Below are 21,313 nucleotides of genomic sequence, written 5' to 3' on the forward strand. Positions count from 1 at the left end.
TTTTCCTTTATTTGAAGAAACTAAACTATGGGGTTTTCCAAACCAGTTGGTGTTGAGTCTTGGATTTATGAGCAATGCGCATTCAAGAACGGAAAGAATGTAATTAAATTAATTTTTAAAGCAATTATTTCAGGCTTCTTGGAGCGGGCAAAGCAAATATTGGAAATAACATCCTTGCTGAGCGCACAGTTTATTTTATAACAGGTGCCAAAATGTTCTGATGACTTAGAGATGTAAACTGTGAGCAATCAAATTGTGTTTTGAAGGACATGTCCAATCTGTGCCTGTTTATTATGTTTTATAGATATATTATTTTTTATATCTATCACTTGATACAGTGACTTTTGGATAAAATCAGATACTTGTGTGTGTGTATATATATATAACAACATATCAATATTATAATAGTGGCATGCTGACATATAGTTACATCAGTATATGAGTATTAATTAATATAATACAATATTTATTAAGTGTGTATTGCATGTTATGCATTATGCATAATGTATTATGTTACTGTATACATTACCATAGGTATTATAATATACCGTATATTTCATGTTATTATATATGCCGCTATGCAGCATTTATGTATACTGTATACTGCTATATTATTAGTATGTTAGTATGTATTAATACCGCAAACATCTACCACCTCCACCTGACACTGCCTGCTACGCCTGTCCGCTAATTAGGTGAGCAGAAATGCCCACGAAAGCGGGAAATCTTGTTAGCACTTTCAGATCGACGCCTGGAAATCAACTTTTATCAGTTAATAACGGCAAATCTGCTAATTCCGCCTTATTCAGGTTTTATTTCTGAGGGGGCCCACACGCGGGAGGTACCATCGGCGAGAGAGGCGCGGGGGTCGACGGGGGAGGCGGGGGGGGCGCGGTGCTGAGCTCCGCCCCTCACCGCGTCCCCCGTCGACCGATTCCCCCCCTTTGTCGCCGATGGTAGAGGCCATGGCGGGAAATCCCTTGCCCGCCTCACAACAATGCGCGCGGCGGTTCGCGGCGTGGCCGCAGGCGGCGCTGCAGCGCCCGCCCGCCCTCCCCGCGGAGGTGCCCGGATGTGGCCGCGCCGGAAGAGAAGCGCGTCTCCTCAGGGCCCGCCATCTTGTGCGGCAGCGAGCAGGGCGCGGGGGGCCCGGTAGCATCCGCGCAGGATCCCGCCGACGGGGGCCCATCATGCCCGGACACCTGCAGGAGGGCTTCGGGTGCGTCGTCACCAACCGCTTCGATCAGCTCTTCGATGACGAGTCCGACCCCTTCGAGGTGCTGCGCGCGGCGGAGAGCCGGAGGAAGGAGAGCGGCGGCGGCGGCGGCGGGAGCCAAGCGGGCGGCGGGGCCCGCGGTCCGGCGGGCGCCCAGAGCGGCTCCTCGGGCGGGGCCGGCGGAGCGGGCCAGGCCGGCGGCGGCGCGGGCAGCGCGGCCAAGCAGCTGCGCAGAGAGTCGCAGAAGGAGCGCAAGAACCCGCTGCCGCCCTTCGCCGGCGGGGACCGCCGGGAGGATGGCGGGGGCCAGCCCGGAGCGCCGCTGCGGAAGGAGGGTGAGCGGGCCGCGGGGTCGGCGGGGAGGGTCGGGCCGGCTCCGCACAAAGGGGGCCCGGGCAGGGCCGAGCCGCACGTGGGGCCGCGCATGGCGGAGCCCGCCCGGGGAGCCCGCCCGGGGCGCCCGCGGGGCCGGTGGCGGCGGCTCCGGGCTCGCCTGGCCCCACGTGTCCCGCGCAAAATGGAGTCGGGCGTGCGGGGCGCCCGGAGCTGCCTCGGTGCCGGCGGGAGGGAGAGGAGTAACGCGAAATGGGGAATATCGGCGGGGAAGGGAATCGTGGAGTGGCTCGTGTTGGAAGGGATCTTAAAGGCCATCCGTGCCATAGGGCACCTTCCGCTGGCCCGGGCTGCTCCGAGCCCCGTCCAGCCCGGCCTTGGACGCTTCCAGGGATTCAGGGGCAGCCACAGCTTCTCTGAGCAACCTGTGCCGGGGCCTGCCCACCCTCCCAGGGAGCGATTCCTTTCCAATTTCCCATCTAAACCGGCACATGGAGTCCTGGAATGGTGTTGGAAAGGCCCTTCTCGTTCAGCCCCTGCCATGGGCAGAGACACCTTCCACTAGACCAGGTTGTACCAAGCCCTTTCCAACCTTGTGTCCTGAACTTGACTCGTGTTTCAGGCGGTCCGATGGATTTGACAGGATATCTGGAATTTCCCTGGCTTTCCAAAATCTCTTTGGGTCATTTTCTAGCGAAACAGCCTTCATGGCAATCTCCTTGTTTCCATATATATTTAAACAATAATTTGCATGAATTCTTAGTTCCCGTAAATTTCTGAGACATCCTACGTGAAAAGCTTCGGAAAGAAAGAAATGAAAAGCGGAAAGAGATGGAAGGATCTGCTTTGGGAATGCGGAGGCCGGGGCCCCGCATGGATAGGGAGGGATGTGGGCACATGGCGTCCCGGGCAGGCAGCTCCACCGCGCCCGAGGCAGGTGGGTCACAGCTTCAGAGGAATCCCTGAAAAGCATCACCGTGTGGTGACAGCACATGGCGTGGGAGCAAGGGAGTAACAGGTTAACTGCGATTTCAGCCAGCTTTTCGCAGAGCACGGTGCTACCTGAGAGCATCTTCACGCTTCCGCGTTCATGTTACAAAGCGATGCTGATCCTCCGCTGCGAAAGAAAGAAGTGATTTTAATTTATTAGTTGTTTTGGAAAGTGGGCGTTATAAGTGTTAATTTGAAAGCGCCTCGTGAGAAGACAGATTTAGGAGCTGTGTTAGAAACACTCTTTGCTCGTGGATCTCTTGCTCATTAACATTCAGGAGTGTTTTCTGCGTGAGGGATGCAATGACTTGTCCGGAGCCCCGGTTCACTAAACCAGTGTCCCCTGGAAGCCTCAGTGAGGTGCAGCATTCCCGTGCTGTCCCCACGGGATGCACCTGGGACATGGCAGTGTCTTTGGCATCACCGGAGGGGTTTGGGCAGGGCTGGCTCCTCTTCACCTCCCGATTTTCACATCTTTTCGAGAGCAGTGTGAAAAATAACAATTTTCGTGGTTTGTTGTGGTAGTGAAACAGAGAAAGTCGGGCCGCTGCTGTAGCAGTGTCGTAAACAAAGTCAGTTCCCAGTTTGAAAACGTCTATTTTTGTGCAGGGCTGTTTTTTTGCAGTTCTGGCATCATAAAGGTGCTCAATGCCAGGGTTTGTTTCCTGTGTGAATGTATTTTAAGCTGTTCCACTACTCCACGAGGCTGGGAGTGATTTGCCTGCAGAATTAGCAGTTCAAAGCTTGGTGATGCTGAGAAATAACTCGTATTTTGGGTTCGGCTTCAGCAGGAGCCGGGTTTTTGTGAGCGCAGGGCGTTGAACTCGAAATTCAAAAGCCGAGGCTGTTCCATTCCAGTTCTGCAGCATGCCTGCTCCTCTCCCTGCTTTTCCTCCTCACATGGAATGCCCGTCCCCATTGGAGAGCCCTTCTCCGAGTGCAGGCTGCTGGCTTTAACCCCTTGTTTCCTCGGGGAGTCGGGAATGTGTGTGCCATGCAAACTTCATGTTAAATACAGCTTGGAAGGTGAGGGAGACATTGTTCATCTGGGTGTGTTGGCTTGGATATCATTACAACTGCAACTTCTCTAGCCCCACCCAAGTTTGACATTGCTTGCTAGGCAGGAACTTGGTTCTTTAAAATAAAATTTAAAAAAAAAAATTAAAAAAAAAATTTAAAAATCAGCTTTGAATTTAAAAGCTGGTTTGTTGATTTTGGAGCCAGCGTTTTGTCAAGAAGGTGGTACAACAAAGCAGCAATGTGTTTGTCCTCATCTTTTAAAGAGGAGCGAACAAGGCCTTTGACGTGAGTGGAGAAGAAAACTGTGAGGGCTTGGTAAAGGAGGGAATGCCCACGGGAGGTTTTTATTTGCAGTAAAAACTCTTCCAGGAGGCCTGGGCAGGGAGGAGGGGTGCTGGGCAGCTCAGTGGCACTGTGGATTCTTTAGCTATTTTGAGAAGTGCACCGGGAGGAGAACCTTTGTAGAACGTTGGCCTGGAAGGATCCGTGCAGGTGAGGGCCCCAGCTGGTCACTGAGCAGTGCCTGCAGGTGACACCTGGTGCAGGTGGTGACACCTGGTGCAGGTGGTGGCACTGCTGCCCAGAAGAGTTTCCAAGAACAGAACCACACCTTGGAAAACACCTCCAGGATCGTGGAGTCCAGCTGTCAGAGCAGCGCAGGATGACTGACTCGGGGAGCACAGGATTGTCTTAGCACCACCGGGGTGATGCTCACTTCATTTGGGTGTTCTCCACTTGTTTCACCTGAAAAGCGCCTTTCAGAGAAAAAAAAAAAAAAAGGCAATAAAATCTTGCTTACCTTGATCTTTGCTTGAAAGTTGCCCCTGTCATTTCAGCAAGGATTACTTAAGTTTTCAGTCAAACACAGTTTGAAATCCTGGGTAAAAATGTGGCTGAGAAGGGTCAGGTGGAAGTGGAATTGCTCAGTTTACACAGAAATAAAACTTCTCTTCCCTCTTGTTTGCCTGGGGGGGTCGGTATCTGTCCCGCAGCACTCCTCATGCCGTTGATGTGTCTGGCCTGATGTTTCAGGGATAAGGAGGATTGGCAGGAGGCCTGATCAGCAGCAGCAGCAGCAGCAGCAGGGCGAAGGCAAACCCATCGACAGGAGACCCGAGCGACGACCTCCCCGCGAGCGCCGCTTCGAGAAACCCGCCGAGGAGAAGGGCGAGGGAGGAGAGTTCTCTGTGGATAAGTAAGAGTTTTGTCTTGCTGATAAACAGCTTTCCTAGCTTTGGCAGGACAGGGCTGTCCAGCCTTCTGCTGCTCAGGTGAAAAAGCTGGGTGAATCAAGATTAAATTCCTGTCCCGCAGACGATAACGCTTCCCTTTTCCGTGGTTTTGTTTGCATACTTAACTGGAGTTTTAGGCTGGGAGTGATCAGGTGTAACTGAATTATGGTTCAAATCAAGATATTCACCATACAGCTCGGGGGGGAACCCAAGCATAGCTGTTTCCTGCAGGAGGAGATTTGTTTGCTGTTACAGCTGTGGCTTTAATCTGCACAGCTGACTTAAAGCCACCTAAGTTTGTCCACGTAGGTGTTTGCACCTTGGCTTCAGACCTGGAAGTGGTGAGGCCATCTTGGATCTACGTGAAATTTAAACTGTCTCGAGTATTGTGAGGCAGCCAGAATTGGAGTAATGTTCAAATATTAAAGTCTTAGTTGCAAAGTTAAAATCCTTTTAAAAGTAAGCTGGATGAAAGTGAGTTTAGTTGAAGTTTTAGCATCAGTTAATTGTGTAACACAATACTAAGGTTAAATTTTGGAATTAATGCCAGAAGATGCAAAGAAACAGCAATCCTGAGCATTTGTTTCCAGATTTTAAAATCATGGAACCCCAGAAAGGTTTGGGTTGGAAGGGACCTTAAAGGTGATCTGGTTCCAACCCATACCACAGGCAGGAACACCTTCCACTATCCCGAGTTACTCCAAACCCTTCCAACCTGGCCTTGGACATTTCCAGGGATGGGGGAGTGACTTTTTTAAAATTAGAGCCTGAACCCAGCCACAAACTAATTACCAAAGGAAAAACAAGTAAATAAAGTTCTCAAGAGAGGAAAAGCACCATGAAACACGCTGTACGTTTTTGGAGGCGAATCGCTCGACCCAGCTTCCGAGCGGTAATTACCAGAGCAAAACCCAGTAAATAAAAATCCTCAGAGAGGACAGGACGGTGAAACGCTGTCCGTTTTTGGAGCGAAGCCCTGACCTGTGGCTGTTTGTGCCAGACCCATCCTGGACCGACCCATGCGTGGACGCGGAGGCCTGGGCCGGGGCCGCGGGCGCGGGCGCGGGATGGGCCGAGGAGATGGCTTTGACTCTCGCGGCAAACGGGAATTCGACAGACACAGCGGCAGCGATAGATCGTGAGTCCTGACCCTCCCCTGTCCCTTCTGGCTCCTCTTTACCGCTCTGACCCCCCTGCGCCCCAACCCCGTTTGAAATTGATCTTTTGAGTCTCTGTGTCCGGACACTATAATGTTAACTCAGTTTTGTTAGTTCTGTTTCACATTCACATTTCAGCGGCCTAAAGCACGAGGACAAGCGCGGTGGCAGCGGCTCGCACAACTGGGGAACTGTCAAAGACGAGCTAACGTGAGTGACCCCTCGTTGCTCAGAAAGCTGTTAGCACTGAGTTAATCAGCCCTAATTACGGCTTGCAGAATGCCCAGGTTTAGCTGCCTTTTTGCCTTTGATCTGCGTGATTTTTGCCACGCTTCTGCAGGGTTTAAAACCCCGGCGACTTCTTGTGCCATGAGAACAGCTCCGCTGTTTTCAGCCAGAATTTTGGGGAAGTTTGGGAGGTCTTGTGCTGGTGTTGTAACAATTCTTTGTTAAAAGGAAACTGTTCTGTTTTTAGTAAATTTTGATCAGGATCAAAAGTTGCGTTTTGTGTTAGTAAAATTCAGCTGTCCCATTGAAATCTATTTTTAATGCCCAAATCCATTTTGTGTTGGAAGGGGACAGGAGGAGCCTTTCAGGAGGGGGATTAGGAAGCGTTGGGTTAAACCATTAGTTAAACGAAAAGCAAGGAATTTAAAAGGCACAGAGAGCACCAGTCCTTATTGGAACACTAAATCCACCGTGGGTCTTGATTGTTAATCTCACATGGCTTTAAAGAGGGATGAAGTTGTAAAAAAGCCCCAACTCCCAACGTTATGTAATTGCAGTGAATTGGATCAGTCAGCTGTAACTGAGGAAACGCCAGAGGGAGAGGAGCACCCGCCTGCTGATTCTGAAAATAAGTGAGTACCAGCCCTCCCCTTCACCTTGCTTCAGAGGGGCTGTTGCACTGCCTTCAACCCCTGCTATTCAATCCCACACCTCTTTGGCCAAACTCACGTTAGCAGTAGATCATCCACAGTGCCGCTGAGTGAGTCTCCTTAAACCCTCCTGTCTGGAAATTGTTGTCTTTAAAGCATTCCTTGGTGTCCTGCGGGCTCTGCCAGATTTATTTATTAATAATCATTTTTTCGGGTTCTGGGGTTGTAACTCCAGATTCCAACCCCAAAAGCATCTGTGCTCAGTCTAGGTAGAAACACCAAGCAAATGGGACAGAAATGCCAATGGGAGGCAACTTTTTAAACTCAGTTTCCCAGGACAGCCTTGGAGCGGGTGTGACTGAGCTGTAGGAGAAAGGTTGTATCTTTCATTCATTCTCCTGGCAGTTTTCAGAGTTACCTGGATCTCTGCCCATCTCCCTTGGACACTGTTACAGGCGGAACCAGGGGCTGCATGGGTGAAAGAGTAACCAGAGAGGCAGAAGGAGCCCTACTGATACTGAGTTGGTGTAAAAATACAATCCAAATTTTCATGGTAGCCTAGGGTGACTGATGTTGTGTTTTAAAATGAGGAGGGGGCTTTGTAGAGAACTCAAAAAATGTCAAACAGAATTTTGAAATACCTGTTCCTAATGGCTCCTAATGTGTTTACTGTGGCTTGATTGCCTCACTAAAAACTTTGTGTAGAAAAGCATCTCCACCTGGGTGACTCTTTAATTGTCTGGTTTTATGTGGATCTTTCCCCTCAGTGTTTCAGCAGAACTGTAGGATGTTTTACTGCAGTAAAATCCTTGCCTTGAACAAAACAAATTCTGATTACATCCCATGTCAAAAATCCTTCTCTCCTACACAGGGAGAAAAAAGTTGAAATACAGTAATTTTGACATAAAACCTTTGCGTGATTGTTCAAAGTCAATGGCTGCCAAATGAAAACCTTTGTGATTGAGGCTTTCATGATCTTTTTGCTGCACATACACAACACTGGTTTCCTATAAATCAGAAAATCAGCTGCATAAACACTCTGAACAATGAGCAGAGGCTTCCAGCAGCTGGAATATGATCTGTTATTGAGCACAGTGGTTGTGTGTTTTATTTTAAAATAACCTTTGGCACAAAGTAGAGGTGCTGTATCTCACAAATAAAGTGTGTGCTGTTATTTTTTTTAAGGTGCTGTTATTTTTTTCAAAGTAGCTGGAACTAAAATTTGAATAATTGTCTTCGGTTCAACAAAAGAAGCAAATTACTCGAAGCTGCTTAAATTCTGTTCTTTAAAATACTAAAAAGCTTAAAAACTGTGGGAAGAACGAGTTCTCACTGCCTTGACTGGAATGTTTATGAGAGATGTATTTCAAAAAGGGGGGAAGGAGCGCCAAACAAGTCATGACAGAGGTTATACTTTCAGATTTGGAGCTAAAATTGAGAGTAATGTGGAGATTTGATGGCATGGGTCAGTTTTAATTTTAACATTTTGCTGTGCTCAGAGGTGGCTGACTGTAATTTTTTTGGCACTCCCTGTAAAGGAGATGAATTTTCCTGTGGTGGAAGTGAGTGTTTATATTTTCACCTCTTAACTGCTAAATCCTCAACAAAGTTCAATTTCTAACCTGGTACCAGCCAGCAGCTGATTTTGAAATTGTATCCAGGGTGTGTAAATGCTTAGCTGTGATCATAATCTCCACGAATTCACTGCAGGGAGAACGAGGTCGAAGAAGTTAAGGAAGAAGGCCCCAAGGAAATGACCCTGGATGAGTGGAAAGCCATCCAAAGCAAGGATCGTGCAAAAGTCGAGTTCAACATCCGCAAACCAAACGAGGGAGCTGATGGGCAATGGAAAAAAGGATTTGTGCTGCACAAGTCGAAGAGTGAGGAGGTAAAGTGGAGTGTCCCCTTTGTAAAGGTTTTGTCATTGATGAGCGTTTTTTGGAGTGGAAGCTCCGTTCTGGGAGATGCTGACCTGTAGTTGAAGTTGAGAAAGTGGGAACAGAATTAATTTTTTTTTTTTTTAATTTCTTGTTGATTTGAGCAGCATTTTCTTAGCAGTATTGAACTTCTGCAGCAGCACAAGTGGCCATTCTGACTGTGGCTGGCTTTGGGAGCTGAGCTGTGCCCTTAGGGTTTGTCAGAGCTGCCTCTCGTTGAGAGTTTTGGGGGAATGTTGTCAAGTTTGCTTTTTAAAAAAGGAAACTTGTGTTGTTTAGCATCTGCTCTGCAGTGCACAGATTGGTGGTGCTTGCTGAGTGATGTCAGCTTGAGGGAAGACTGGTCATGCCTCAAAGACCCTAAACCCAAACTGTGCATCTTAAATGTGAGACGTGGGTGTCTCCTCGCTCAGTGCTGTGACACAGAGGAGTTCTTGGGAAGGCACTTGAGATGATGTATGTGCTCCGGTGACACTCGGCATAGCTGCTGTAGAATTGTTTTAAATTTGCAGTTTCTCCTTTCAGGCATTGCATAATGTTCATTATCCTGTTCCAAGAGTGGCAAGGGGAGATGCACAAGGGAGGGAGGTGCTGAGAGCTCCTGTTTTGTAACGCAGGGCTGTGCTAATCTTTAGTTTTAATCTTTGTTTTTAGCACTCTGTAATATGTTAAGTAGCTCACTTAAGAGACAGGTGGCTGCAACTTTGTGTACTGATGGTGCTGAGTCCTTTGAAGTGACTGCTCTCCTAAAATGTATTCCTGCTTTTTCAAAACGCCTTGCCAGTTTTTATCCTGGGAGCTGGGCTGTGATACAGGTGGGGGGCACTGCTCAGTGTTCCAGTGAAAGTCTCATTTCTCTTCTGATTGAACTCACAGTGAGTTGGACTTGGTGACAAATGAGGCTGTTTTCTTGCTGTGTGGGGTGGTTCAGATCTGGAAATGATTGCATGGCTGTGTCTCCTGTTCACTGGAGTGTTCATTAAATGCTGCTTTCTCTGGCTTGGGTAAAAAGGGGGATTTGAGTTACATTTAATGTTGCTGTGTACTGAAAGAATGTATTAAACAGAAGTACTTTACTAAACCTGCAGTTCTTCAAATTCCCTCAGTCTCTGAATCAGATCTGACATTTACTCATCTGAGGGCACTCTTTTATTAATATAGGAACACATGTGATAGTAAAGGTGATGCTATCTATGAGAAATTTTAGAGGCTAGAAGGATCCAGACTGTATTTTCCATTTGAAAACTGAAACTGAATCAGTTAACTCAAAAAAAATCCCCCACAAAACAGAAACTCAAAAAAACCAAGCAAAACACAATAACAAATAAAAGAATCTGAACAAAAGCTGTGAATAAATGAATTGCTCCCGTGGAAGACCTGACATAATTAGTAGATTGTTCTGTTTAAGAGGTGAACTTCTGAAATAAACAAGTTGGGATATTTTTAGCACCATCACGTAAGAAGGTAACGGCCTCTTGCTTCGCAAGCATAAAAGTGAGGTATTAACAAATCTGCCTTTAAACTGAGCTGCTTTTAGGCTGCTTTATTGTACAGCCAGCAGATGTGTCTCCCCATCTCCCTTCTTCATTGTTCCCTGATCCCATGGGAAGCAGTGTGGGGATTTTCTCTCAGGATTAGAGCAGAATAGCTCTATAATACAGGCGTTAGGAAAGCTTCCACTGCAGCTCCTTTGTGAGCAGCTTTAGAAGGCAAAATATTTTTTGAAAAACACCAGTCACCTGCTGTTTCCTCTCTTTGTCCTCTTGGATGCACTTAGGAATTAAGAAATTAAGGTTTCTCTGATTCTTGTTGGTAAGAAGAGAGATGATGTGTGGAAGTGTTCTGGTTTGTAGGTAAATTCTGGGATTTAGCCCCAGATCTTCTGTACTGTTATGGCTGAAAAACACTGTGTGCCCCAGTAGATCTGTCAGAAATTTGAAGCACTGTGGTGAGCACCTGCATTCCTGTAGCTTGAGAACTCCTTGGAGAATGCCCCAGGAATCTGGGAAAAGGGAGAATGAAAATCTGATGCTGCTCATCTGCCTCAGTCTTGGGAAGGAGCTGTCCTCCTTTTCCTGCTGCTTGTCCTCCTGCCTGAGGTCTTGCCCCTTTTTCCCGTTGACTCTGCAGGTACTGATCAGATGAACTCGCAGTTCTGTGTCAGATCCTTGCTGCTTTCATGTGAAATCCAGGGACTTCAGCAGCCCTGGTCCCGTGAGCCTCTTGCCAGGACACAGGGTTATGCCATAAAGCAGAGATCCTCTTTTCCTCTTCATGGTTCAGTGGCTCGAGTCTTCAGTTCCTACAAAACACAGGAACAAGTTACACCTTGGACAGATCCTAGAATTCATCCCAAAAGTGGAATCCAGGACTCCTGGAAAAACTGATAGCCAGTAGATCTATATCCCTGCTATGCCTCTTCAAACCTCCTCATGAATCCAGTCCCTTCTTAGAGGAGGTTGTAGGGGGAGGTTAGGGAATGTATTTGGAAAAGAACAATTCATCTCCTCAAAGCTGGGAGGAATGACTCTTGAATGAAGGCTCTGCAGGAAGGTTTCCATGAACACTGATCCAAACATCCCAGCTCTTGCCATCTCTCTGCCGTGCTGGAGACCGGCCTGCATGTGTGGTCTCTGCCTGGGCTTCCAGCAGCTCCTGGGCAACTTCTTGGTGTCCGTCCATCTGAGGTTTTTCTTGGTGTCTGTCCATCTCAGCTTTTTTGGTGTCTGTCCACCTGAGCTTTTTTCTGGTGTCTGTCCACCTGAGCTTTTTTCTGGTGTCTGTCCACCTGAGTTGTTCTTTTCTGGTGTCTGTCCACCTGAGTTGTTCTTTTCTGGTGTCTGTCCACCTGAGTTGTTCTTTTCTGGTGTCTGTCCACCTGAGCTTTTTTCTGGTGTCCGTCCACCTGAGTTGTTCTTTTCTGGTGTCTGTCCACCTGAGTTGTTCTTTTCTGGTGTCCATCCACCTGAGCTTTTTTCTGGTGTCTGTCCACCTGAGCTTTTTTCTGGTGTCCATCCACCTGAGCACTTTGTGGTGTCCATCTGATGTTGCTCCCGTCCCCGCCCTCGGCCCGTCGGCGCTGTGCCGTCTCTGCCGCTTGCACAGCTGCTGCCTCCTCGCTCTGCTGCTCCATGTGCTCGGTGCCATCTGTAGCCGGCAGCTCACGTGACCTGATTACCTGTTGTTCCTGGATGTAGTTGAGTCTCATCTCTTCCTTTTGTTTTCTCCCTCTGTTCCTTTTTGTCACTTTGGCGTGGACACGCAACTGTCGCCAGACAAAGGCGATGACAGAAATGCAGGGGAGTCTGCTGGATTCCAATGAGGTACTGATCCTTTCTCTCTCACTGCTGGCACCTGGGTGTTAACACCAGCCCCTTCAGCAGGGAGCCTTTGGATATTAAAAACTCGCCAAAATAGAGAATTTCATTGAACGTGGAGCTTTTCTGTCCCTGCCTGTTGTCTCAGTGTGCACCATCCAGCACCCGACATGGTTTTAGTCCCCTTGCTCCTCATCCTGCTGATTTCAAACCTTACCATAAAAGCTGCTCTCAGAGTCTTGATTTTTTTTTTTGTTGCTGGTGTTTTTCCATCACTGTCTGCTTTGGCTCTCCTGGTGGTTTGTTCTTCATTTTTGACAGCCTTCCCCAAGACCCTTGAGTGCAGCACTGCCTTCAAGAAGTGATCAGTTATTAAATCAGGGCACTACTGAGTCACCAATACATAGACATTAAACGTTTTAACTTGTTCAGTGTGTCTGGCTTATCACCCAAGTGATGGAAGAGGCTGAGGAGAGTGTTCCAAGTCTTCTGTTGGAGTTTTAAAAGAGCTTTAATTCCTTTGGATAGAGAAATCATCCAAAGGTTACATAGGGAATTTGCGGTTTGTTGCTTCAGTGGTTATACCAAAATCAAATTGTGGAAGCACAATGATTTTTGGTGAAATGCAGTGATTTGTTTTTAAATAAAAACACCACAGGTGACGGAAATGCACAGAAATATTGTACAAATGCACTGATCCCCCCCCTCAGGGAATTATCACACGGCTACCAGTAGTTGGAAATAGAATCTCAGTACCCTGCAGTGATAAGAACTGTAGATAAAAAATGAGATAGTAAGAAAGGAATTTAAAACATCTCTGAGGTGTTTTACAGAGTGTTGGTGTTAGGTTTGAGCAGTGCCATGCCAGGCTGAGGCAAAGACAAATGACTTCTCTTTGTTGAGACAAACTTTGTAAGTTTGGCAAAGAGATTTCCAAGGGAAGGGTGTGCAGTGAAATGGATAAAATCCCTCTTGTGTGGGATACATCCCAGTGGAATGTGTTGGAAATGAAGCAGCATGGAAGGGATATTTTTTAATCGAACTGGGCATGGAGGGAGAGGACAAGGGGGAATGGCAGGGGTAGACGGGATGTTGGGAAGGACCCACGGAATCCCTGACAGCAGCTTGGACTCCAGAGCTCTCCGTCCCCTGGCGGCCTCCACAAATGGTAATTAAAGAGTACGGGGCTTGATTGCACAGTGTGTTGCCTTTGAAAGCCTGAATGTTGTGTAACTGCAGCAGAAAAGTCAGCTGGAGTTGGGAGGCTTGAGCCTGCACGTGGCATTTGTGTAGGAAAAGCAGGGAATTGATGATTGCTGTGCCAGTTGGGGGTTCGGAGGCAAAGAGTGTTGGGTGTTGTCATGTTACCCAAAACACCGTGGTTGAGCTGTAATAGGCAGGTTTTTACTTCTTTTATACTATCCCGGATGCCAAAAACTGGCTTGCACATGGAAGAAATATTTGTGTGAAACAGGAGAAATAATTGCTTTAAAAATACCTGGTGGGGTTCAGTGTGTACCTGAAGTTTTCAGTGCTGAATAACAGCACTGGTGGTGTTTGTAACTCCTGGGGGCATCCCTTGCTCCTCCAGGCTCGGGTTTCCTCCGAATGCACTGGGAGCAAACCAGGAAGAGACTATCACGGCAAAGGTGCTGAGATCCACGTTTTCCAGTGTCACTGGTGGGACTGGTTCCATTTCAGCTCCTTCAGCTCCTTGTGTTTGAGCTTTCTGTGCCTCATTTGCTGTCACAGGGAATGCAGAGCAGTGAGGGATTCTCAGCAGATCGCTGGCCTTAAGTATTTATCAAGGGCTAAAGCAAATGAAGCGTAAATCCTCAGGGAGAAAAATAAGGATGAGTGACCAAGAGTGGGAAAAGAATGGAAGGGATTGATGGAACCAGGACACGAAATGAGGATTGCTGCAACGTGAGATTCTGTACTGGCCTGGTAATAGTCTGGTCTGGGATAGGGGCAGGGGATGGAATTTCCATCAGAATTGATCTGAGGGAATTTTGGGAAGGATTTCTCCATGCAAAGGGTGGTCGGGCATTGGAGGGAAGTTCGGAGTGCCCATCCCCGGGCAGTATCCAGGGAAGCACTGGGCGTGGGCTGGGGGCAAGGTTGGGCTCTATCCTGAAGGACTTTTCCAACCTCAGCGGTTGTGTGAACTCACAAATTATCTTGGACAGGCAAAGAAATTCCAGGTTTCCCTTGGAAATTCCCTTTCCAAGAGTCTCTGCAGGGAAAGGATGGTGGGAGGCGGGCAGGGGCTGTGGTGGCCGGAGCGCAGCTGCAGGAACCCTCCAGGAGGGGATTTCGCTGGGATTTGCTGGCTGATGGAGAAACTCATTGCAGGCTCACGCTGAGGACTCGGTAATGGATCACCACTTCCGCAAGCCCGCCAACGACATCACATCCCAGCTGGAGATCAACTTTGGAGACCTGGGCCGCCCCGGCCGCGGCGGCAGAGGGGGCCGGGGGGGCCGGGGCCGCGGCGGCAGGGCCAGCCGCGGAGGCAGGACTGACAAGGTGAGCACCACCCCAGCTGGGAAATCAATCCGCTGCGTTTCCTGCTGGGATCTTCCCTCCCCTCCCCTCCCCTCCCCTCCCCTTCCCTTCCCTTCCCTTCCCCTCAGATGCTCTGACAGCGAACAGCGCTTCAAACCCGAGTGAAAATCCTCCCGTGCAAAGGTCACTTTAGACCGGGCTGTGAGGGCACAAGGGCGCACGTTTGAGCGGTGCTGTTGTCAGACACAAAAAAGGGAGGGTGGATTTTTAAAAAGTGCCTGTCTTCGTGTCTGAACCTGAAAAATGACTTTGCAGCGTGGACGGGTGTGACTGTACCGTGAGCTGCCGCAGCTGGTGCCAGAGCAGAGCCACAAGTGCTGGTTATTCCAGCCACAGCCAGGACACTCGCTGTGCGTTGTGACCTGCTGGGGGTGAAGGACTGGTTGTGCAGCTGCGTGTCAGGTCTTGAACCTGAGGAATTCAGATTTTCCAGTTGGAAACAGGGCTCTTACTGGTTTTTCTCCAGCCACCAGTAATGGTTTTTTCCCTTCTTTGGTGCTAAGGCACCAGGGAGATACCTTGGAAAAATTACTGAGTGGGGTTTAGGAGAGAATATGTGAAGTTCAAGCACTGTAATGTATCCGCAGTGAAGATTTGATTTACTGTGAATCACTTGCCTTAAAGGCATCAGTCAAATTGTTACTGATGGGAAAACGAGCTCGGTCTGTGTGCTGTGGTTTCCCTCACACAGGTTTGCTTGTTTCTGTCCCTTCTATCACGCACAGACTTTACAAACTTCAGTTTATTAGTTGGGAAGCTCTCTCCTGGCAGTATCAGAATATTGCAATATCAGAATATTTTAGAGAACTGGAATTAAACAGCAGTGGTTTGCTCTTGAGTTGTTTCACTAACACTCTTCAAGAATGCTGCCATGAAGTAATTCCAAGCTTTCCTGATTTTGTGTTGCCTTTGTTTCCTTGCAGTTGGTCAAGGAGTTTGATGTGATCCACACGCCCAACCAGGTGGGTGAGCTCTGCATGTGCATTCCCGGGGATCAGGGACCAGAACTTCCCTCCTTTTCTTGGCTGTTTCTGCTCTTGTGTGCTGAGCAGCTGGAGATGCTGCGCCTGCAGCTCAAACCCCGCCATTACTTTTTAATTCTGCTTTGTGGCCTGTGGAGTCTTAGGCGAGGCAGAGACTCTGCAGATGCAGGTGTTGAGGCAACTCTCATTTGAAATACAGTTTTTGATAAATTAATACCATGACAGGAAGAAGTTTCACTGTCTTGGCTCTTCCCGTTCTTCCCCAAGGACCAAGTGAAGAGGGTGAAATTCTTAATTTCTGCACTGGGTTTTGGATGGGGTGCAAAGCCTTTCAAAAAGCTGTTGGAATCTACTGAGATCCTTGGCTAATGCTTGAATTTTTAGGGCTAAAAATTTGGCACAAAAATCACTTTTATCAACATCTGTTTTCTGAGTGGGAAAAATTAAACGTGAAAAAATTTAATTTGTGCTCCAGACGGAGGCTTCTCTGTAACATTCCAGTTGTGCCCCTCAGTAAGGATTGGAGCACAGGAGGAGGATCCACGGCAGGAGGTTGGAATTCCGTGGTTGTCTTTAAGGTCCCTTCCAACCCAGATCATTCTGAGACCTCTCGAAAAAGAGAATTGTGCAATAACGTTGTGCCAACATCAATTTGCCTGCAATTCCTCTCCAGATAGCTCGGATTAAAAAAAAAAAAAACAAACACCAAACCACTTTATGAGGCTTTGTAATCCTTGGAATAAATTAAAAAAGGGATTTTTTTTTTTTTTTTTTTTTTTTTTTTTTTTAAATTTGTAGCAGTTTCTCCAGCCCCAGAGTGCTGCCACCTCTGCCTCAGGGCAATAACTCTGTGATGTTTCTCTTTTCAGTCGAGTGCTTCTGCTCCTGACGTAGATGACCCAGAGGCTTTCCCAGCTCTGTCCTAAACTGGATGTCATAAAAGCCAACCCCGCCCTGGTCGGGCCTTCCTCTCCGAGGCTTGCATGCTTAAGGATCCTAAAACAACTAAGAAATTGAAAAAGAAAAAAAAAACAAAACACACAAAACAAAACAAACAAACAAAAAAAAAGAGACTGTCATTCATACCATTCACACCTAAAGACTGAATTTTATCTGTTTTGAAAAGGAACTTCTCTCGCTACACAGAAGCAAACAATATGGTAGTCAAGTTTTGTATTTAGAAATGTAATGGTAGCAGGGATGTTTTCATAATTTTTTCAGAGATTATGCATTCTTCATGGATACTTTTTTGTATTGCTGCTTGAAAATATGCGTTTCCAAACTTGAAATATAGGTGTGAACAGTGTGTACCAGTTAAAAGCTTTCCCTTCATTTGTGTTCTTTTTTTTTTTTTTTAATTCAGGATTTTAGACTTTTCTCCCCTTCCTCCCTCCACCCCCCCCAAACTCCAAACTAGGTTTTGATTACTGCACACTACTTCACTTCCCTGAATTCCTCTCTGGCAGATTTTTCTCGGCCCGTGGAATTTGTGGAATATTAATTTGGGCAGACTGTTAGTGCTGTATGGAATGAACTCCTGGAGTACTTAAGTTTTAATGCATCATTTCCAACATGGAAAACCAGTCTTTTTTTTTTTTTTTTTTTTTTCTTTCTTTCATCTCTGTTGGGTAGTTTTGTTTACACAAAATCTTTCTAGGAAATTGGAGGCAGATACTTGAAATCAAGGTTCAAAGCACATTGGTTAATGATTCGATACCTGTGTATGGATCCAGCAATGGGTAGCTGGTCTGAAAACCAGCTTTTTAAAATTCCTGTATCCCACTTTTCACTCCCCCTTTGGACCTTTATTCCCTCCTCCTTCCCTTCGACAGAACAAGATGCTTTGTTGGCAAAAAAAAAAGAAGAAAAAAAAGTTTTTAAATAACCTTTGCTTTTTGTTTGAGAGGATACCCTGAGATTGGGGGAATTCTTGTTGTTGGAGCTGGGATACCCTGAAATAGAGGTAATTCCTGTCCTTGGAGCTGGCTTTCCATGAGTTTGGGGTCATTGCTGGAGTTGGCATTCCATGAGTTTGGGGTCATTGCTGGAGTTGGCATTCCATGAGTTTGGGGTCATTGCTGGAGTTGGCATTCCATGAGTTTGGGGTGATTGTTGGAGCTGGCATTCCATGAGTTTGGGTGATTGTTGGAGCTGGCATTCCATGAGTTTGGGGTCATTGTTGGAGCTGGCATTCCATGAGTTTGGGGTCATTGTTGGAGCTGGAGCTGGCATTCCATGAGTTTGGGTGATTGTTGGAGCTGGAGTTGGCATTCCATGAGTTTGGGGTGATAGTTGGAGCTGGCATTCCATGAGTTTGGGTGGTTGTTGGAGCTGGCATTCCATGAGTTTGGGGTGATTGTTGGAGCTGGCATTCCATGAGTTTGGGGTCATTGCTGGTGTTGGCATTCCATGAGTTTGGGGTGATTGTTGGAGCTGGTATTCCATGAGTTTGGGTGATTGTTGGAGCTGGCATTCCATGAGTTTGGGAGATTGTTGGAGCTGGGGCTGGCATTCCGTGAGTTTGGGTCATTGTTGGAGCTGGCATTCCATGAGTTTGGGTGATTGTTGGAGCTGGAGCTGGCATTCCATGAGTTTGGGTGATTGTTGGAGCTGGAGCTGGCATTCCATGAGTTTGGGTGATTGTTGGAGCTGGAGCTGGCATTCCATGAGTTTGGGTGATTGTTGGAGCTGGCATTCCATGAGTTTGGGTGATTGTTGGAGCTGGCATTCCATGAGTTTGGGTGATTGTTGGAGCTGGCATTCCATGAGTTTGGGGTGATTGTTGGAGCTGGCATTCCATGAGTTTGGGTGATTGTTGGAGCTGGCATTCCATGAGTTTGAAGCTGTTGTTGGAGCTGGCATTCCATGAGTTTGGGTGATAGTTGGAGCTGGCATTCCATGAGTTTGGGGTGATTGTTGGAGCTGGCATTCCATGAGTTTGGGTGATTGTTGGAGCTGGCATTCCATGAGTTTGGGGTGATTGTTGGAGCTGGCATTCCATGAGTTTGGGTGATTGTTGGAGCTGGCATTCCATGAGTTTGAAGCTGTTGTTGGAGCTGGCATTCCATGAGTTTGGGGTGATTGTTGGAGCTGGCATTCCATGAGTTTGGGTGATTGTTGGAGCTGGCATTCCATGAGTTTGGGCGATTGTTGGAGCTGGCATTCCGTGACTTTGGGGCGATGGCTGGAGCTGGGAGTGGGGGAAGCTGGCAGCTGTGGCTCTGGAAGCCCACGTGGATTCCAGGTGGGCTCTGGGCTGTGGGATTGCCCCCAGGTCCAGCAGTACCTGAGGCGTTCCAGCAAGGAGCTGGGCCGGCTCAGGGGGGAGTTGTGGCTTCAGACTGGGACAATCCGGGCGTGAGACACCAAAAATTCAACCCAAACCCTCAACGCTTCGCCCAGCTCTGGCTCATACAGAGCTCAGGATCTGCTGGGGACAGCACCAAGGAATGTTTTTTCCAGAGAATGTTTGTGAGAAATTCCTTCTCCCCCAGTAAAAACCACCCTGGGTTCAATTTCATCCCTGTGTATCCCTTCAGTACACGAAAGGAGTTGAGTGAATGGCTAATGAAGAGGATTTCTGAGGGATTTATCAGCATTTGTCTGGAGAGCAGGAACAAATCTCTCATTTTATTTCATGTTTTCCTCTTTGGCCAGCTTAGAACGTATTTGTAGTTTCTTAGGTAGGTAGGAGACCGAAGGTAACACCTTACTTTTATAAAAACTGTACAGGACAGGCAAAAAGTGTTGGGAGACCTTGGAATCTGGAGCAGCAGCCTGCTGAGCTGTGGTGTTGGCAGCTGGCTTGGCTTTTCCTGAGCTGTTTTCCACCGGAGCTCGTGCTGTGACCCTCTGTGAGTATCCTGGATCACTTCCCTCACCTGCATTTCCAGCCCCAGGCAGGAGCAGGAGGCAAATTTTCCATCAGAGGGTGAGAAAAGATTCCCTGGAACACAAACCTGCCGCAATCCAAACCTTTTGCTGTTCCAGCTGCCACCCCAGGTGAGTGTGCTGGCTGGATTTTCCCTTTTCCTGCTCCAGGGCATTCCCAAATAGCACCCAGAGTGATTTTCAGCGCAGCTTTTAACTTTAAAATGGCTCCTTCCGCTGTTCTGCCAGATGTAAGTCTGCCTCTTTCAGTCCATTTGTGTCAAGAGCTAAAACTGTGAACATTTATCTTTAATATCCGTGGGTGATAACTGAAATAAAGGTTTATTTTCATGCTCTTTAAGAGAAAAAAGTCCTGAAAACACACGGAAATGAAACCACTGAGGTTCATAGTGGCACAGCTAGGGTCTGTCCCAGGAAGTCCAGCCTGCATTCCCATTCCCAGGATGGTGTTTGCCTTGGAAAAGCAGCTCCCAAGCAGGTTATTTCTGATGAATGAGCTTGCTTTTAGTAACATTTTCTGTCCTCTTGCTTGCTCCTGCTGTCCTACCAAATCTCAGGGACTACAGCTTTTAAATTCCAATCCTTTGGAAAAGAGAGCAGGAAAACTTGGAAGCAAATTGGAGAAGGGCAAGGTTGGAGCAGGGAGGTTGATCTCAGAGCTGGGATGGTGGGAGGGAGCAGAGGGGTTGGATGATCAATTCCAAGAGGCAGGGGCTATTAAATGATCAATTCCTGTCACCGAGACACACAAATCACACGCAGACAAGAGATTTTCACAGAGGTTCTTCTGATCCAGCTCCCAGCTGAAAGAGCGGAGAGAAGAGAGCCCCTTTGTTTATTTTTTACTTTTATACATTTGTGGGTCCAGCAGAAGATTGGCTTTTTGGGGTTTCCACCCCTCAGCCTCAGTGGCCAGACCAATTGTCAGTTACAATTGTTTTCAGGTTAGAAATGTGCAAACAAAGGACAGAGAACGAAAAACAAAGGATCTGTTTATATTATTTGTGTGGGAAAGGTAGAAAAAGGGCTCTGATATTCTACAGTAACTAAAAGATCTGACTCCATCCATGAAAATCAAAAGGCTAATAAAGAAACTCAGAAAAACCAGGGTAACAAATTCCAAGAGCTGGCCGTGTGGGAAAGGACGTGGACTCTCCTGGGGTGTCGGGATTGCGTGGGGACACGCGGTGGCAGCAGCTGGAGGAGCTGAGCTGAGCCCCCCTTGCCTGTGGCAGCTCTGCCCACAGGGCTGGCTTTGCAGAGCCAGGGCTCCGGTTTAACCGACCCAGCGCTGACACCCAAAGGTGCCGCTTCCAGCTGTGCCGTTCCCGGAGCCATTCCGAGGACCAAAACCCCTTTCCTGGGCTGCTCTGCTCGGCCAGGTTCCACGCTTGGGCTGTCCCCAGGAACCCGAACCTGATATTCCTGCTGGAAAGGGGAGCCTGAGGGGAAAACGCTTCCTGGGACGCTCAGGGCCATTACTGGGAGACTTCCAGGCTGGAGTTCCAGAAGTCTGGTCCTTGTCTCTTGGAGTTAGACGGGATGTGAAACCCCACAGTTTGATTGATTTGGAGGTTTGCAGAGAGGGGAAAATGAATTCCAGCGTTTTCTTATCCTCGTGTTGAGGCAGAAAATCAACGTGCAGAAAGAGATGAATGACAAAATAGTACTTTATCTATTAAAAATTCCCTTTTTTTGGCATCTTTTCTGCCTTTCTAGTTCCGTTTGGTTTGCAGAGCTGACTTTGAGGGGCTGAGTCGTGGTGCTCAGGCGGAATCCTCTGGCCAGGGT

At 47.7% G+C, this 21,313-nt stretch overlaps 1 protein-coding gene across 4 annotated transcripts; it reads left to right on the top strand.

Moving 5' to 3' along the window:
* The first annotated feature begins 1,081 nt into the window (after positions 1-1,081).
* On the top strand, positions 1,082-16,951 carry SERBP1 (SERPINE1 mRNA binding protein 1). 4 transcript variants are annotated; one of them, XM_040072595.2, is made up of 9 exons: positions 1,083-1,551; positions 4,592-4,754; positions 5,792-5,929; positions 6,063-6,158; positions 6,734-6,808; positions 8,537-8,714; positions 14,436-14,609; positions 15,572-15,610; positions 16,501-16,951. In XM_040072595.2, the coding sequence occupies exons 1-9, from the start codon at positions 1,191-1,193 to the stop codon at positions 16,555-16,557; spliced, it is 1,281 nt and encodes a 426-aa protein (XP_039928529.1). In that variant the 5' UTR covers positions 1,083-1,190; the 3' UTR covers positions 16,558-16,951. The 4 variants fall into 4 exon arrangements, with proteins under 4 accessions (XP_058277686.1, XP_058277687.1, XP_039928529.1 ...); XM_040072596.2 differs by having other exon boundaries at positions 6,087-6,158; XM_058421703.1 differs by lacking the exons at positions 14,436-14,609; positions 15,572-15,610; positions 16,501-16,951 and adding an exon at positions 12,039-12,143 and having other exon boundaries at positions 1,082-1,551.
* Positions 16,952-21,313: the final 4,362 nt, after the last annotated feature.

Source organism: Hirundo rustica, chromosome 9 (assembly GCF_015227805.2).
Source record: "Hirundo rustica isolate bHirRus1 chromosome 9, bHirRus1.pri.v3, whole genome shotgun sequence".
In the NCBI taxonomy this organism is placed as follows: domain Eukaryota; kingdom Metazoa; phylum Chordata; class Aves; order Passeriformes; family Hirundinidae; genus Hirundo; species Hirundo rustica.

Excerpts from the sequence above, each read along its gene's own strand:
- SERBP1 (XM_040072595.2), top strand. The coding sequence starts at position 1,191 with ATGCCCGGACACCTGCAGGAGGGCTTCGGGTGCGTCGTCACCAACCGC. Across the intron at positions 4,755-5,791 it reads GGAGAGTTCTCTGTGGATAA|ACCCATCCTGGACCGACCCA; the intron begins GTAAGAGTTTTG and ends TGTTTGTGCCAG. Across the intron at positions 14,610-15,571 it reads GCGGAGGCAGGACTGACAAG|TTGGTCAAGGAGTTTGATGT; the intron begins GTGAGCACCACC and ends GTTTCCTTGCAG.